Here is an 18,572-nt window from a genome sequence, read left to right as displayed (position 1 = left end):
AAAATCTTTGATAAAAGTATGTTGATTAGACGACCTACGTACATCCAACTTGATTGACCTAACGCTGGCTGGGCCAACGAAACTGGAATTACCTCCACACTAGGGTTTCCGGAACCAGAGCTGTTTTTCGGAACCGGGAATTTCCGTACTGCGCCTCTTAGGAACCGGGATTTCCCGTTTTTTTTTTGGTACTAACTAATATTTGTTCAATGGTGGTGCAGTTCATCAATCAAAAAGCTAGGGATGGTTTCTCAAAATAAAATGGATCAAAAATTGAGATTTTTAGTGAAAATAATATCAAATTATTAAGTAATCAGTCATGAAAAAATTAACATGAACAGAAGTAAAGAAAAAAGTATAGGTAACTTATTCACATCAAACAACATAAACCAACTTAACTAAATTTGAAACAAAATCCCTAAAATATTGAATTAAAAATGTAAATATCTATTAAAACATAACATAATAAATATTATAGGAACTTCAAAAGCGAAAGGAAGCAAGAACAATAAGAAATAGCATCATTACTTATATAGAAGTGTTTGATTTCGACCGCTACATCAAAGGATAATTTTTTAATTATTGCTACCGAGGCCCGGTACTGTGATCAGGCCCGTTCCTGGGGTATCTGGCGCCTACGTGTAGCATTCTTTGGTGCGCCTTTTTTATATTTAAATCAATTATATATTTTAATCTTAATCTCAAAAATTTAAAGAATGTATATTCTGCGACAAACGAGCAATATGTAATTGGAAATGTAAAAAAACTATTCTAATTAAAGTATAAAAACATTTATTAAATAAAGAAAACAAACAAAACCACAAAAATATTTAGTAACAAAAATAGTACCCTAAAGAAAAAAACTGACCCATTTTATATGAAATACATAAAAACAATAAACTCAAAATCGGAAATAATATACATGTACTGATTTCTTTCAAAAAATCGACAACTATGAAACTATGATCTCTTCCCCGACACAAACGGTATATTGTGAGACAGAAAATTGTAGAGAGAAACAAGCCCTATAACATAGGATACAACATTTTAATAAACAGTGCTTTCCATAAAATCAATAAAATGAAAAATATACGAAATAATATACATGTACTGATTTCTTTCGAAAATCGACAACTATGAAACTATGATTCCTTCCCCGACACAAACGGTACATTGTGAGACAGGAAATTGTAGAGAGAAACAAGTCCTATGACATAGGATACAACATTTTAATGAACAGTGCTTTCCGTAAAATGAAAAATAAATAGATGAGATCAATGTGTTGCCGACAGATTGCCCTAGACTTGTTTATTCGGTGCGGCCAACGCAAAAAAGATGCTAAACAAACTTTATCCTATGATGTATGTTTAAGTATTTGTTTATTAACAAGAAAGCGTATCGGTTTTTTGTTACAAAGTACTGATTGACACTTTGATTTTGCGCCCCCAAAATGTTGCGCCTACGAACGGCCCTGACTGTGATGGCCAAAAAGATCTGAACCCTAATAGGTAGTATTAATCAGAGTTTCCAGAACCGTAATAAAGTATTTTCGTTCGACGATTGTGGAGTTCGTCAATTAACAAGCAAGGGATGGTTCGCAAAAGTAAAACCGATAAAAAATTGAGTTTCAAATGAAAACAATATAATTATTAAGTCATGAGAAAGTAAACATTAACACAAACGAAAAAAAAAGAAGAAAATACATAAATAGCTTAAAAATTACATCAACCAGCCTCGAAACCAACTTTACTAAATTAGACAAAAAAATGAACATTTTCAATTAAAGATACTAATGCCTATAAAAACATAACACAAAAAAATATAACTAATAGATTTAGCAATTTATACTAAATATTAAAATAGCATATTTAAACTTCAATAATAGCTAATAAACATTATAGAAACTTCAAAATAACTTCAGAGGTAAAAACAGTAAGAGATAGCATTACTACTTATTTAGAATAGTTTCCCTACTCCACACTACCTGATCTCACAATAAATCTATCTGTAATCATCAGTTCAATTTCGCTTCTTATACGTTCATATTATGGCTCCTATTTTACCAAAAAGTACTAAATCGCCTCAACCTTTTGACCGTGTACATATATATTTAATATTCAACTGTTTGTTATTTTCATTTACGTTTCCAAAGTTTTTAAACTATATCCATTATATTGAGCAAGAGCGTGGCGACATCTTTCGGGGAACAAAAACTAAAGCAAGATTCGAATTGCGCGCGAATCGAATCTCTTCAACGCTATGGAAAACCCCGACGTAATAATAGAAATTACTGGAAAACGTTGCCCAGAAAATGTTAAGAACATCTTTCAAGTTTATATTGAAACTTTTGCAACATCTATTTACCTCAAGATCTTCTTCGTTCGAAGACACATCTTCCAAATCTTCCAGCTGGGATATTTTTCTATCGAAGATGCACTGGTGGAGTTGTTGGTCGAGCATGCGGAAGTTCTCAAAGTTTCGTTGGACCAGCCAACATTCTTCCGCAGACGTCACTTGTACCATAAACCACTCAGTATCATCTTCGTTAGCTAGAAAAACAAATACATCTAAATAGGTTTGGAAAAGTTAGTGACAGAATAACAATAGTAATGTAAGTATTTAAATAATACAGGGTAGTTCGAACAGTTATTTCGGAAACTTCAGCAATATATTGTGTAGGTAAAAATAAGTAACAAAGTTCGTATAAATGTATGTCCTAAAATGCTTAGTTTTGGAGATACAAGGTGTAGAAGTTTCATTTTTATTTAGATTTTTTTCCAAATAATTTCTAAAATAACCCCAATATTTGGATGAAAATTATTGGTGTCTGGGAGTTTTTTTACACGAGAAATTTGATTTTGATGTCAATAAGACTCCAGTTTGTAGGAGGCGCCAACTACATATTTTTAACTCGTTTGAAGAATAATAACTTTTTGTCCATACCTGTATTAAACTACTGAGTAAAAAATATACGTTTACGACGTTTTCTACGTAAAAAAGTCTCTTGGTAAAAATCACTATAAATAATGGTTCTCGAGATATTTGGAACCGAAATTATCAATACCTGTCATCACTGACATAAATTAAACATGTTAACCAAATAGTTATTAGACTGAAATCATAAATTTGAAATGATTTTGTGTCAAAAGTACAACAGAAACTGTTTTATCATCTTTTTTAAATTTCGAATTTAAAAAAATAAAAAGTTCGCAAATTTATCATTTCAGTCAAATAACTAATATCTCCGCATGTTTATTTTTTGTCAAATTTTTGTCACAGGTATTGATTGCTTCCATTCTAAATATCTTGAAAACGGTTGCTCGTAGCGATTTTTACCAAGAGACATTTTTTAAGTAAAAAATCATGGAAATGTATATTTTTTCATCCAGTAGTTTTATACAGGTACGGACGAAAAGTTATTACTCTTCAAAACAGTTAAAACACATGTGGTGGCGTGTAGAACAAGGCACCATTACATGGAGAACATGTAATGGTGCCCCCTAGGGAATGCAATCCCGCAAATGCGGGATCCCTCTGAGATTTCGCGGGATCAAAGTTGCGGGATTTACCGTGCGGGATCAACACATTACTAACCGAAATATCGATCTCGATCAAGGTTAAACCGCTTCGTTTCGGGCCGATGCGTCGACGCTCGGAACCCGGGGGATTCCCCTTACGGCTTATTACGGCCATTAAAAATAAGTGAAACAAACAGGTTAGCACAGTAGGTTAGTTATTAGATTTCTTTCTGGCGTATGTGCGTAAGTGAAGAAAAGCGTTTAACTAGTACTTGTGGACAATTTCGTCAAATAAACTGCCGGACATAATTATCGGGACCAGCAAAATTTTAGGGTAAATTTAAAGTTGAATATCTCTTGAACTAAAAAAGATTTTGGGATGCGGTTTGGACCGGGTTTTAGATGCATCTATTATGATTAAGATGCTATGTGGTTTTCGAAAATATATTTAGCGAATTCTCGTATACAGGGTGTTTTATAAGAGTGTGAAAATTTGGTCAAGAAACTTTTTTACCGCAAATTTACAATTTATAAAAAATCGAAATTTTTACCAAGTACGACTAATATCTATTGAAATTAGAAAAAACAATTTCGGTTTTTTATTTTTTTTTTGTTTTAAGGAAAATACGACGTTTTTTTCGAAAAATACGCATTTTTAGTCATACGTATTGTCCTAAATGGTACAAAAAGCTTTGTATATTCTGCATATGCCAAAAAAATATTGATATAGAGTGTATCTAAAAGCAGATAACTAACACAAAAAAACCTTCAACGTCAGAATAATATTTTTATTTATAAAATAAGTAGATAAATTATAATAAAACTTAAGTTTATTTAATATTAAATATATTTTTTGAACACCCTGTATACATCGGTCCAAATTTCTGTACAGCTAGTTTAAGATACACGCTATATCAATATATTGTGGCCCTATGCAAAATGGACAATGCCTTTTGTACCGTTTAGGACCAAATGTATGACTATTGTTTACAGTCCCGCAATTTTGCGGATCTGCGGGATTGATTGCTTTAATCCCGCGGGTTTGCGGGATTGAGATTTTGGTGTGGGATTGCATTCCCTAGTGCTCCCTACAAATAGGACTCATATTGACATCGAAATCAAATTTCTCATGTCAAAAAACTTCCAGACACCAATTTTCATCCAAATACTAACTTGAGAAATTATTTGAAAGGTTACTTCAGAAATTATTTGAAAAAAAATCGAAATAAGAATGAAACTTCTACACCCTGTATCTCCGAAACTAAGCATTTTAGGACATACATTTATACGAATTTTTTTACTTATTTTTATCTGCAGAATATTCTGCCTTAGCCGAAGTTTCCGGAATACAGTTCGAACCTATACTAATATATTTAATGATCGTTGATCACTATTACCTAATTTTTCCCAATTTTCTTTCAAATTTTTCTGACAGTTACAATCGTCATTAACTCTACTTCCTACATACTTTTTCTGTGTATATCTTTGAATAAGAAGACTAAGGAAGGAGCATATCAAAAATCATAGGTACACCGCGAGGGGCCTCAAATATGGCCGACTTAAATTCCGGTTTATTAGTGTCGTTCTAATTTTATTTAAAAAATGTAAAACTATGATGTAGGGTAGACGTGGGGTAGACTCAATAATTTGTTGTTTTATTTTACGTTGTGAATAAATGTTGGTAGTTATTAAAATTGTTATAAAAATATATAATTCTAATAAAAATAGATAAGTTATAATAAGTATTTATTAACACAAACATCCGATACGCTACTGAAGCAGGTAAGTCAAATTAACGTATCTAAATTCTTTGACATCTAATCTTTGACAAGTAATAAATAAAAGCAAAAAATGCAAGAAAAATATATAATTTAGTTAATTTAAGTGAATTTCATAAATGATCGGTTTACTACACGTATATATATATTATATAGTCACTTACTAGCGAAAAGTTGTTCTATTATTTCACTCAATTTTTGCCGAGATCTACCGCACGCTACACAACCAACTATTTTAGAGTCTTTTTCGATAAATCGCGATAGTGTCACTGTTAAGTTCTGCCACAATTTCCATCTAGATTTACTACCTTTATACAACTATCAGTAGTAGAATAAATAATAAATAACATAAAATAAGCTCCGTAAAGACTGACAAATCCACAAAATTTCAAATCAAATTCAAATGTGCCAAATGAATCGTCAAACAGAACTGTCAAGGATCCCCACCCTAGAGAGCTTTTATGGTGGCTTTTCCGCCCACCATGCATGAATACATGGATAGCATTATGCTCCTTCCTTAGTCTTCTTATTCAAAGGTGTATATAGATACTATATTTAAGAACAGTTGTTTAAATTCTAGAATGAATGTTATTAATGTTATCGAATGTTTATGTGAAAGTGATAGACAATGTCTTCCTGAACTCCAAGAATACTATTCATGCACTGACACTGTCTTTTTTTTAAATGTTAGAATTCAACGTTTTTATCAGAAAATAGGCCGTCAAATACGAAGTTTTGGTAAAAACGTTAATTTTTGATATAACATACTTTGAAAGATCTAAAAACGAATTGTGAAAGATTTTTTTAAATTCACCCCCGCGAAAGGGTGAAATAAATAAATAAAATTATTTTTTCGAAATTTCGGAGAAACGGTAAGGACTTGTGATACGGAACTGTATGTGATACCGGCGTATTAAGTACTGGGTGTAAATGAAATTGTAATGAATTCCTACTTACTGTGCTGAGAGTGTAGCGACTGGTCCATGTTGGTTTGGAGCGCTACCTGGAGCGGGAGCAACTGGACCCGTTCGTAATGGAAGTGGGCACATTCCTCCAGCTTTGGGAACCGACAGGGCTCCACACCGGGGGCGGGTACGCCTCCGGCGGCCTCCGAGATCTGCATGTCGGGGGTGGGGCCCGATTCAGAACATAGTGTCTGAAAAGAAAAAAAATCTTATTAAAAATCCTAAAGTAAAATAAGAAACATTTTGAGCGTTAAAATTTGATTTTACAAGTTTCTAGAAAAAATATATTAGATATTTACCGCTGCTTTAAAATAAAGTTTACCTTTTTTCTAAAAAGTGTTTTAAAAGATGACATTTATATTTTGACATTTTCATGCATTTAGTTTCCTGTCAAAATAGTTTTAACCAAATTATAATAGTTATTTACAGTACAAGTCTTTGGTACAAGTGTGTTTATGAACATGATTACAACAACGAGTGTGAACGATTAGAAATGAACGTTCTAAGCACACGAGTGTTGTAATCACGTTTAAACGCACGTGTCATGTACAACGTTTTATCTACAACCGAAAAATAAGAAAATGCTGTTTTAATTTTCGTTTATTAGTCCATATTAGTCGCCCACCTTTAACTATGACATTTGTCACATTTCAGTTAGACCTTCACCATAGACCTTCACTACATCTTCACTATTATCATCATCATCATTAGCAGCAGGAATTGTTTTGAAGAAGTGTAAAAAATGTGTTATTAATATTTATAATAATTAGTAGTAGGAATTTGTTCCAAACATTAATATATTTAGATGTTCGTAGTTGTTTCTCATTATTATAAAAACTAGTTGTGTTATAGATTCATAACTAAGATTCATAACACCACTAGTTGTATTATGAATCTCATAACGTAACTGAAACACTAAAAAAATAGTGATGTAAAAACGTTATAACTAAACGGTTGTAGATAAAAATATTTATATTATACTATTTCATTAGATAAAGCTGAACAATTTAGGCAAAGAAAAGAAAGTTCAAGAATTATCTTCTATCACTTGGTGGCCCACCAAGGGAAATAAGGTAATAAAAACGATCTATCTAGAAAAGGAGAGAACACTCCATTAATTGAATAACAAGAATAACAAGAACCGTTCCACTTCCCAAATGGAAACCAACTTAGAGCAGAAATCAGGAATCTAGATGACTCCATTCGTAACCTGGAATGATGGTAACCCTCCAACGGTTTTGGACGCAACGAATTTCTCAGGACTTAAGTACGACTGAGAAAAAGCAAAGAATTTTCTCCTCGGATTGTCAAGGGGTTTTTAACAAAATTTTCCTCAATGAACACTTCAGTAGATTGGAGCTAAGAAACAACGGCGAATGCAGATTTTGTGGGAAAACACACCAGGATAGTGCGCCGAGCGACCATTTGTACCATAAAATTTGGTACGACTGATATCGGAGATGGAGAAATAAAACCTTTGTAAAACCGTCTCAGATACTGGCTTTTGTCAAAACGCTGAGACCGTATGATGAGTTATTACTCAAGAAAAAAAGGACACTATAGATATATAAAATGGCGTCAGCGATAACTATGAAATGAAGATCGCTATCATTTTATGTGGAAAATTATATGAAGAATTTCATCGATCGACATTTTCAAGCCAATATGCGGTATAATAAAAAAGTATAAAAACATATTTGTATTGATTTTATATTTACGACTTTCAGTTATTCTCCAGTGAGTATTTCGGACACTTTTTAGATAAATTTGTCAAGTTATATTGGCTGTTAATAGTCGTTTCTTTTACTATGTCCTCGACTATCTCATAAAAAAGACATTCCGATCTTTATTAGGCATTTAACAGTCTATAAAAGCACGTGATTTCACTGTAATATCAATAAAATAAACAGTATTTGTATAAATTTGTCTATTATAGAGAGTGTTAACTAAAATAGAAACATTCTCTATTTTTAGAGAATTTTTATTATTTTATTATTATTCTATTCTATTGAAGAGTTTATTTAGGGATCCAAGAACTAAACTGATTTTTAGAGTAACAGTGAAAAAAAATATGAGGGCAATTTATTAAAAAGCGCTTATGGCAAGACCGTTTTTGTAAAGTGTTTTTTCTCCAGTATATAAGTCAAGAGTTTTATTTTTCTTTTGGCTTCAAAATAAAACACGCCTGTTGCAAAAATGACCTAAATCTGTGAAAAAATATTTTTACAGCTTGGCATAAAATAACAATCACCGCAGAGACGCAGCTGAATATATGAGTACTTGACCCATATGAATATTTTATTACATTTTCTGATGTTTCATTTATATACAGTGTTTTTACCCTAATTAAAATTGTATTGTTCTAGTTTTAGAAACTATGATGTTTTGATCATGAAACAATAAATTACTTTTATTACTATGTTTTTTATTAAGGTTGTTTTTTTTATTATAAATAGTTGAAAGATAGGGTTGTTCTTATTTTTTTATTGAAAAAAACACCTACACACCAAACAAGTTTAACAAAGGTTTAAACAGTTTTAAAGAACTGTTAAAACAAGTAACGGTTTTATAAACATGTTTCAAATATTATACAGGGTGTTCCTTAATGATTTTTGGGCCAATTAAGAGAATTAATAAGAGAAAAACTTCATATGAATGTATGTCCTAAACATCTTAATTTCTGAGATACAGTGCGGTAAATATTTCTATAAAAAATATTTTTTATAATAACTCTTTGTGTGTGATCATATTATTATTTCACATTGATTTTATTACAACTATCTTTATGAAAATTAATAAACGTCTTCTATGCATCAAAATACCTTTTTTTAGTGTACAAAGTTTTCTATTTATTTCAACCAGTGGCCGTCCATACGGGTTTTACATTGAATATTTTTGGAGAAAAAAGTGGTACGCCACTGACTTTTCTTAAAACAAAAATTATTTTTAAAATCTTATTTCATTTCTAAACATTAACAAACTTAAAACAAACGCGACGCATAGTTTTTGCTTAAAAAAATTAAAGTCAGTTTATTTCAGGTTCAAATCGCTGAAAATATGATGTGGTCACTGTTGTTTGGAAATAATTTTTTTGTATATTAACATAAGGCATTTTGATCATTTTGATGCACGTGTATCAAATAACAGAGATATTTTGAAAAAAAAATAGAAAATTTTACCACCCTGACCATCTGAAAAGTTAAGATGTTTAAGACATTTATTCATATGAAGTTTTTTTTCTTAGAATAGGTTCATGAATAACATCCTTAAATATTAGCATGTCAGTAAGGAACACCCTGTAGAGTTTTTAAACAAAATTATTATGTTACTTTCTTGCTGGGTTCCGTGTAAATAATCAAAAGTCTAATTCACCTAACGAAGTGTACTAACACAAAAGAACAACACTAAAATCTATTTAACACTATAACTAACAAAACTTAAACAGGGATAGGAGTAATCACAGATTCAAATCCTTCAAGTGGCAATGACATTTTTCAGGAAAGACACCATAGTACCTACGAGGAATTAGGAGACACTAGAAGAAGCCCAAACCTAAGATCGAGGGGTGTCTCACTGTTGGAAATACATGTACAGGGTGGTCGAAATTGGTCTGTTTTAACAGAGAAAACCTATTTCCTGACTAGATGGAGCAAAACCGATATAGATGTCATGGGCTCGATTTCTGAGACACCTTTAATGGCGTAAACCGCCTGTTGATATTTTCACTGCCAACTGAGATACGGGGTATTTTTGAATTTTTTACCATTTTGAAAATTGCTCATAACTTTTTTATTTTGCGGAATAATAAAATTCTGTAAAAACGTTCTTAAGGCACTTTTTTAAGCACAATCCAGTGGCGTAGTCAGTTTTTTTCTATGGCCAGGAAATAGGTTTTCTCTGTTAAAACAGACCAATTTCGACCACCCTGTACATTTTCTTGGCAGTCGTTAGCATCAGTCGACATGGCAGTCTCCTTCGCAGTCATTGGCAGTCGCTTGCCATTTTTTATCCAAGTGAGACATCCCAAGTTGCATAGCCAACAATAGACAGCCCCCAATGCAATGGGCCAAACTACAAAGAGAGTATGTAAATATGTGTGGGAGACTACACCATAATTTGAAATGGTTGAATAAGATAAAATTATGATGATGATGACCTCTGTAACTGAGTTTATTGATTGTGTATCACATAAAATATTTTTCCTAATCATATTGTGAGATTTTATATCTATCTGGGAATATGCCGTATAAAATTGCGAAGTACCGATGGCCGATGAAAGATTTTTATCGCCTCTTCTGGACGCGGAATCGCCCTGGATACGGCCTGATAGTTTATTTTATCCAGATTATTTTAACTGGCCGAGAATATCGAGGTCTCCCAATAAAACCGCCGATCCTTCAAATGTAAACATAGCCTGTACATAAATTCGTCTGTGTATATAAATATGAGCGCAACATTTTAGATGTTTTACGAGTAGCTAAATAATAAAAATAATTATTGTTGCTGTTGGGATTTTATTTCAAGTACGTGTTGTTGATGTTACGGAGTGTTAAAATATCACGAGGCGTGGAAATAGGTTTAGAATAGGGAACTGGAAACTTTTCAGTTAAATTTTCTCCACAAAAGTTAGATAACATGGTCTTGGTTTCAAAGCTTTTCCTAAAATTATACAGTAAATTAGTTGCGGACTCTTAGAAACCGAAGAATTAAGTTAGCATGGATTACTTATGAAAGAAACTCAATCATATTCAAATCTAGAATGCCACTTTATCTAAAGAAGAAAACATTCGACTAATGTATATTACCAGTCATTACCTATGCATGCGAAACCTGGACTATTAAAACGGACATTATAACTGCAGGTCGCACAACGCTCAATGGAACGAAATATTCTGGGAATAAAAAGAAAGACCATAAAAGAATAGCCTTTGCCGATGATTTAGTTATCTTAGCAAGAGATCGGAAAGAGCTGATATCGGCATAGTTTAAAGAAAAGAGTAGTTGCACTCTCGCAAATATTTTCTGCCAGTTTTTGTAAGCTGTCGAATATCGGCAGCTTGCAAAGCCAATTCCGTCCGTCGAGCTGCGAGGTTCGAGCGTTGCGTCCCAGCACAGAGACCGATTGACAAAAAATGAGTGCCTTATTGTGTGCTGCTATTAATTGTAGTAATAATTTAAAAAATTGTTCTTTGATTTTTTTTAGATTTCCATCGGATGTAAATCGGCAAGCTGATAGTAGTTATCAATAAACATTTAATTATATTTGTTTATTTTAGAAGCTGAGATATTATGTAATTAATTAAATGTTATTATTTCTTTTAGCATGTGGGCAAATCTTAGAAATAGTTTTTTAGATATACAGGTTGTCTCAAATATGCGCATGAAAATATTCTTTTGAATTTGCCATAAAATTTTCATTCCAATAATAGTTTACGAGATAATTTATATAGATTGGTTTTTGAAACAATTTTAGAGTAAATATTTTGTACATCTAAAGTCTCCGCGAATTATTCATATTTTATAAATGAAAGAATTTTATAATAGCATAATCTATTATAAATTTAGTGGACTGTATTTTATGTGTTTGTATTGTTTTGTTTGTATTATGTATTTAAGAAAACATAGCTAATATAATAAGTATTAATAAAGTATTCACTCTAGTTTTTTGCCACTTTTCATATATAATGTTTTTAACCAAAGTTTTAGTAAATAAGAAATAGAATGGCAACACCGCAGCGTGCTTTAAATAGAATCCAGTTATCTACAGAAAATTAAACTTGTTTTAAATTAAAAAAAAAATTGTAGAAAATCTCTGAAATAGATAATAAAATAAAAATATGTCATTATATATATTTTCCGCATTTCTTCCCATCAGAAGATTTTCAGATACAGAAGAATTGTTACCTACACGAAATGTGAAAATATTCTGTTTTCAAGCAAGTTTTTACTCGATGATCAATTTATTTTATTTTATTGGGAACTCATATTTTTCTAAATATAGTCTGTCCAACGAGAAGATCCTTGACAGTGATAGATGTGTCTGTCATTTTAATTTCAAAGTAGTTTATTTTATTTTACAAAGAAAAAAGTTGGTACAACTGGAACGCATAGCAGGAAATTAATATATGTATTTAAAATTTGACTGACAAGTAACTTCAAAATATTGTGAAAAAAACTGTATAAAACTGAAAAAATCTAATTGAGTTATTTTATTTAATAAAAAACGGTATGTGTTAATACAAAACAAACAAAAACAAGACACCACATACCAAAAAATAAAAAAAAGATCTATTTCTTACTTTCAAGCTTTACGAAACTTCCCGCATTTTAAACCAGTACCTTTTGACATTATTTTTCTGCAGTACTAAAATCCATTATTTACCTATCGTGTGATGTCGATATTTTTACAGCTACTCCAGTTTTTAGTATGGTTCTTCTAAAATATTCGAGATGCACTTATCTACGACGAGATGGTATACGAACTTTATTGATAGTAACTTTATTGGTGTATCTGTATAAGACTTTCTGCCTGGGCAGCTAGTATTAACCATAAAGAGTGCTCGGGGTTCTACAGTTAATTTTCATTCGATTTTTCCCCCACTTGACTTCAAAAGACACAAAACACACGTAATAACACGAATCAAAATGCATCATCTTTCAAAACGCAGGGTATTTGTCAAAACTTGTCACAAAATTATAACCTATAATTTGGCAAGACTTTGACAAACGTCAAAAATCTAAAGGCAAGTTCATACGCATCGGCGTCCGTTTGTCGTTCATCGTTCCGTCAAACTAATAAAATTGAAATACGATACCAATAAAACTGGTTAAAAACAACAAGTGACGACGCATGACGAATTTATATTTAAACCCATCCATAGTTAACTTAAAAATTATTAGAAACTTTTTTTAGTAAAATAAATAGATTGGTATGGGATGTCATCTGCTTTTCTTCTGTCATCGTCTGTCGAAATCTTACCTGAGAAAAAAAACAGAGTATACATATCTGTGAAACTACGGCGAGTGCTACGACTATACTTTGCCTAGTTAATAGACCATAACTATACAGCTACATCAGTGGTCACGGGAGGCGAGAACAAGGTCATATAAAGTGGCAGAAAAAGAACAAAGGATTTTCAGGATCAGGAGTAAATCTACTAGTTTCCTTATACTACGATATCGGTGACCAAAAGACTAGAAAATCAAGCGCAAAAAGTAGGCTTAGTGTTTAATGAGAAGAAAACGAAATTTAAGAAGTGGTCAGATAGGGATTTTGAGAAGGGAAGATGTCTACAATTGAAGTCTGAGAGAGGTAAACGATACAAGTTTGAGGAAGTAGATACATTCACATATCTAGGAGCCGTATTTCTAAGAAATCCAAATGCAACTCACGAAATTATGGCAAGAATAATGGTAGGAAATAGTGTGTCAGCGCATTACAGAAAATTATTAAGAGAAGAACATTTCTAGAAGTTTAAAAATCAAAATGTACCAAACAATGATAAGACCAGTAGTGCTGTATGCATGTGAAACGTGGACGTTCAATGCAACGGAAAGTTCGAGGCTAGAGATTTGGGAAAAAAAAATATTGAGGAAGATTTTTGGAGGAAAGAAGATAGACAACATATGGACCAGAAGAACAAATGAAGAAGTAAAGCAACTATATCGGGCACCGAGTATAACGGGAGTAGCAAGAGCACAAAGACAGAGATGGCTGGGACACATTGAACGAATGGCCGAAGCAAGAATTCCTAGTATGATAATGAAACGTGAAATAGGTGGAAAGAGAAGGAGGGGTAGACCGAGAATCAGATGGAAACAGGATGTAGAAGAGGACTTGAGAAGGATAAGAGTGGATGGGTGGAGAATAAAGGCGAAAGACAGAAACAAATGGAGAAAGATAACCAATCAAGCCATGAGCCTTTTAGGCTTTTAGAGCTATTTATATATATAAAAGAATAAGAGTGGATACGACAAAAGACCCAGGTAATAGATGTCATCCACAGAATCAAATCCCTCAAGTGGTAATGGGCACGACGCGACACCTGGCAAGAAGAACGGACAACAAATGGACTATAAAAATTACAGCATGGTACCTACGAATTACGAGACCTAGAGGAAGACCAAACCTGAGATGGGACCATAATATTAGTGAATTAGCAGGGATAACTTGGGCCCGCATAGCCAACAATAGACAACAATGCATGGGCCCAATAGAACAACTCATCACTGAGTGAACCGAGACGACAACCATTCGTGAAATAAACTTTGGTACGACTGATATCTGAAATGGAGAACTAACCTCTGTAAAACCGTCTCAGATACTGGCTTTTATCAAAGTTCCCAAACTGTACCATGAGTTAAAACTGAAGAACAGGACTTAAAATTTAAACATTATAGACATTGATTAAAGTAGTAAAAGTTATAACAATATATCAATCGGCACTAACAATTTAAAATTCTCCCCTTAAAGAACACTAAAAAACGAATACAATAGCCACTGAATTCCTAAACTGTATAAAATATTAGCTTAATGAACAAAAACAGTTAATGATTTGGTATTATAAGTTATAACGAGTTTTCATTTATAAGGTTAACAAAGGAAAATACAAATCCAGTCACCACCGTAGTACAAAAAAAACATCGATTAATTATAAATTCCACATTGTCATAGTTTTCCCCCTTTGAACACGACAATGACTCATTCTTTTGCCCAATCAGCCTGTTTGCTATAATAATTCGACATACGAATGAATATCTAACGGTTTCCTGTAAAATGCGGTTACATATTATATAAAAATGCAAAAACATAATTGGTTGATCTAGGTTTATAATAATTTAAAAAATTTACATTTCTCTCTCTGGTCAGTTTTAAAATTTGACAAATCAGAGGTTTAAAGATAAATACCTACATAATGCTTTAAAAAAAGTATTTTTTGAAGTGAAACTTCTTTACGCGCGCTGGGAGTAAAAGTTCAAGGCCGTGACACACGAGCTAGCGGTAACGATCGAAAAAGTGTTAAGGTTAGGTTAGGGATAGGATAACAATATATATACCGGGTGCGTCTTAAAAGTGGCTCACCCCCATAACTTTTCTATTTTTACAGTTAAAGAAACGAGATTTGGTATGATAGTATATGACAAAAATTAGGATTGATTGACGTATTCAATTGTTTTCGGTCACTTCCTGTTTCACCGGAAATTATTACAACTTTTTATTTTTAAATAGCACCCTCGGTATTTTTTTACTTTATTCAATAGAAAATAACATTCTGAATAGAATGACATATCATATGTCAACTTTTGACATTTCGCATATGGATTATTTGAAATTATAACTTGCGGTTCGTAACGAAAATTTAACTCAAAATACCAAGTGTTTGGTATTAAATTATTCGTAAAAAAATGCTTTTTCGAAATACGCTAAAGAGCCACCCTCGTTCCATTTGAAAAAATTGAGATATGATTAAAAATACGATTTGTGCATTTTCTAACTCGTCAGGAGAAGACACTAAAAATATTAGACGATCAAATATATTTTTCCAAGGCTCCTTGATTAAGAATTAGCGTTTTTAACATAGCCATGGCACCCTAGATTGAATTTTAAAATATATTTTTTTATTAAGCGAGATTGTCAAAACTTAACATATGATATGTCATTCTATTTAGAATATCATTTTCTATCGAATAAAGTAAAAAATACCGAGGGTGCCATTTAAAAATCAAAAGTTGTAGTCATTTCCGGTAAAACAGGAAGTGACCAAAACCAATTGAATACGTCAATCAATCCTAATTTATGTCATATACTAACATAAGAAATCTCGTTAGTGTATCTGAAAAAATAAAAAAGTTATAGGGGGTGAGCCACTTTTGAGACGCACCCGGTATATTACCGTTAAGGTCCGATGTACGGTTAATGTCGACATTACCCGGTTAATCTCGAGAATAACACACAATAAAACAACCAAAAACATAACCAAACCCAAACATTAACCTGTTAATGTCGACATTAACCGGACATCGGACTTTAACCGTAACATATATAACATATACAGGGGTAAGTCTTAAATAAGTGCAAATATTTTCAGGGGTGGTATATTTCGAACCCAGGAACACGTCTATGAGGTTTTTTTCGCTAAAAAAGATGTTGAAAATCGTGCATTTTCTTTTAAATTTTCCGGTATATTTTCGAAAACTTTTTAGAACTGCCTGTTCACCGCAAATTTTCCCACGGTATAATTTCTTAATCTCAGATATTACCATAGTTACGACTTTACTCTATGGTTACGGCAATAAAAAGGATGCAAATACAGAAAAAATCCTGTGGCTCTCAAAATCTTTTAAAAAAAAATCCTTTTTTTTTATTTTCAAACTTAAATAACTAGGTTATTTTGGACTCGTCTTGAAGAGATTCTTTTATCGAGATCTACCAGCCCTGAAAATATTTGCACTTATTTAAGACTCACCCTGTATAATAAGGATAGCCTACGGGTTAGAAATACGTAGCGACGCGATGTGTATCTGTGAGCAATCCACGCGTTTATCAAAAATTTTAATACAAAAATTTGTGGAAGTGAATCAAATTATTACGTGTAAAAACTATTTGTTACAAGTAAAAAACTATTTTTTTGTTTTACGCATATAAAGCTATTTGTTACACGTAAAAAACAATTTTTTACACGAATAAAATTATTTGTTACATGTCAAAAAGTATTTTTTAAGCGTAAAAAAATATTTTTTTAAATTATTACTTTTTCAACATTTCAATCTACACTTTTTCAAACCTGTCAAACTCTAATAGCTGTTAGTAAGAAGTTTCACTTATTTTTTTATAATATAAAATACAATATTCTAAAATTACCAAATGACATACATTAACTTTTAGTCACGTAATCGAGGGCGCGATTTTAAATTGATTGTTGCCAGCGATGGACATATTCGGTCACGGGTTTACTAACTAGAATTTAAATTTCCCGCTGGGAATTCAAACAATTTCTAAAACAGCGTCAAGTTGTCCCATTTATTTATTTATTTCCTGATATTGTCATTCGTTTTGACACTTTCGTTTTGTATTACGAGTTTTTGGCTTAAATAAATAGTGTTGTGATAGTTTGAGCAATTAAAAATGTTTACTAGCAGACTTTGCCGCCGAATATTGTTCTTTTTAGAACCGTTTTTAGCGCGAAGTGTACAAGATAGCTTAATGGGCGCTGCAAAAAACTCATCGCAACCTTATTAGAATATCGGGAAAGCGATAGTAATGGGCCTTTATGCCCCTTAAGTGCTGTTAAGAAGGTAAGTTTTGTTGATGTAAATAATAACTGTTTATATATTTATAATTAATTAATATTTGTTTTTGAAAATATTTTGATTAAAGAAAATATGTAAAAGTAGGCAACGTTGTGCCGGTCAAGCTTAATCACGTGACGAAAAGTTTTTAAAGTACTAATAATACAAACTTTTTAAAGTACTAATAGTATCTAACATTTGTAAAAAAGTCAGGGATGTCCATTTTTCGTATCAGTCAGTGTAGTAAACAAAATGATGATTGATATCAAACTGTCCCAGAGCTCATTTAGTATTTATCGATTGTCATAAATCTATATTTGACATATGTATAAAAATTACTAGAAAAAGAAAACAAATAAAGAACTTTACAAATGTAATAACATCCAATAAAAAAATATAAATAAATCACACATAGAATATACGCCTTCTCACACATTTAATCTAAACTATTCCCTAGTTTGAATCAAAATAAACTTTGGGAGTTTAAACAGATCCCATTCTAAACAAAGAACCACATGGGATAAGGCTTATAACATCGCGCGCATAATATTATTCCGAATGTAAACTTAATGAATCGAATTAATATTACACAACGTGTCACGCATATGCTTCTGTTTTATAAATACTTCGCGGTTATTACATTCCGCGAGACTGAATCTGCCCATTGTTTGTTGTTGGCTGGAGATCTCTGTTACTTTATATACAGTGTCACACACAGATGATAAAGTCCGTATAATTTGCTATTTCTTGTTGTTTTTTGTATGTTTGTTGTTTTTATATGTTGTATATCTTGTTAAGCAGAAGAGATACAAAGATGATTAAATTAGAGCAAATTTGAGCCTTGCTGATTGATGACGAACGGCAACGTCATGTTTTGAGCTCGAGAAAAAAATCGATTCATCATCATTCTCAGCTTTGATATCCAATTATGGTGTAGCCTCCCTCGCATATTACTCTCTTTGTAGTTGAGCCCATAGTTGTCTATTGTTGGCTATGCAGACCCATAGTGGTATTGTTACGTT

The 18,572-nt window shown here is 32.1% G+C and overlaps 1 protein-coding gene across 6 annotated transcripts in view; it reads right to left on the bottom strand.

Moving 5' to 3' along the window:
• Positions 1 to 18,572, bottom strand: part of LOC115881693 (GTPase-activating protein CdGAPr) — a 128,640-nt gene that overhangs the window by 45,238 nt on the left and 64,830 nt on the right. For 4 of the 6 annotated variants that reach the window (XR_004050069.1, XM_030899292.1, XM_030899290.1 and 1 more), the window contains 2 exons: positions 6,254 to 6,452; positions 2,365 to 2,549 (listed from right to left, as the gene is read on the bottom strand). Coding sequence is in view for 5 of the 6 variants with exons in the window: in XM_030899290.1 (XP_030755150.1) it covers positions 2,365 to 2,549; positions 6,254 to 6,452 (384 nt within the window). In the remaining variant the exon portion in view is untranslated. Of the gene's footprint in view, positions 1 to 2,364; positions 2,550 to 6,253; positions 6,453 to 6,560; positions 6,626 to 18,572 lie in introns of those variants that run through there. The other 2 variants (XM_030899291.1, XM_030899293.1) reach the window with 2 other exon arrangements.

Source organism: Sitophilus oryzae, unplaced genomic scaffold, assembly GCF_002938485.1.
Source record: "Sitophilus oryzae breed Bouriz unplaced genomic scaffold, Soryzae_2.0 scaffold_172_pilon_pilon, whole genome shotgun sequence".
Classification (NCBI taxonomy): Eukaryota; Metazoa; Arthropoda; class Insecta; order Coleoptera; family Curculionidae; genus Sitophilus; species Sitophilus oryzae.
The sequence above is the reverse complement of the archived record's forward strand: the minus strand, read 5'-3'. Positions and strand labels throughout refer to the sequence as shown.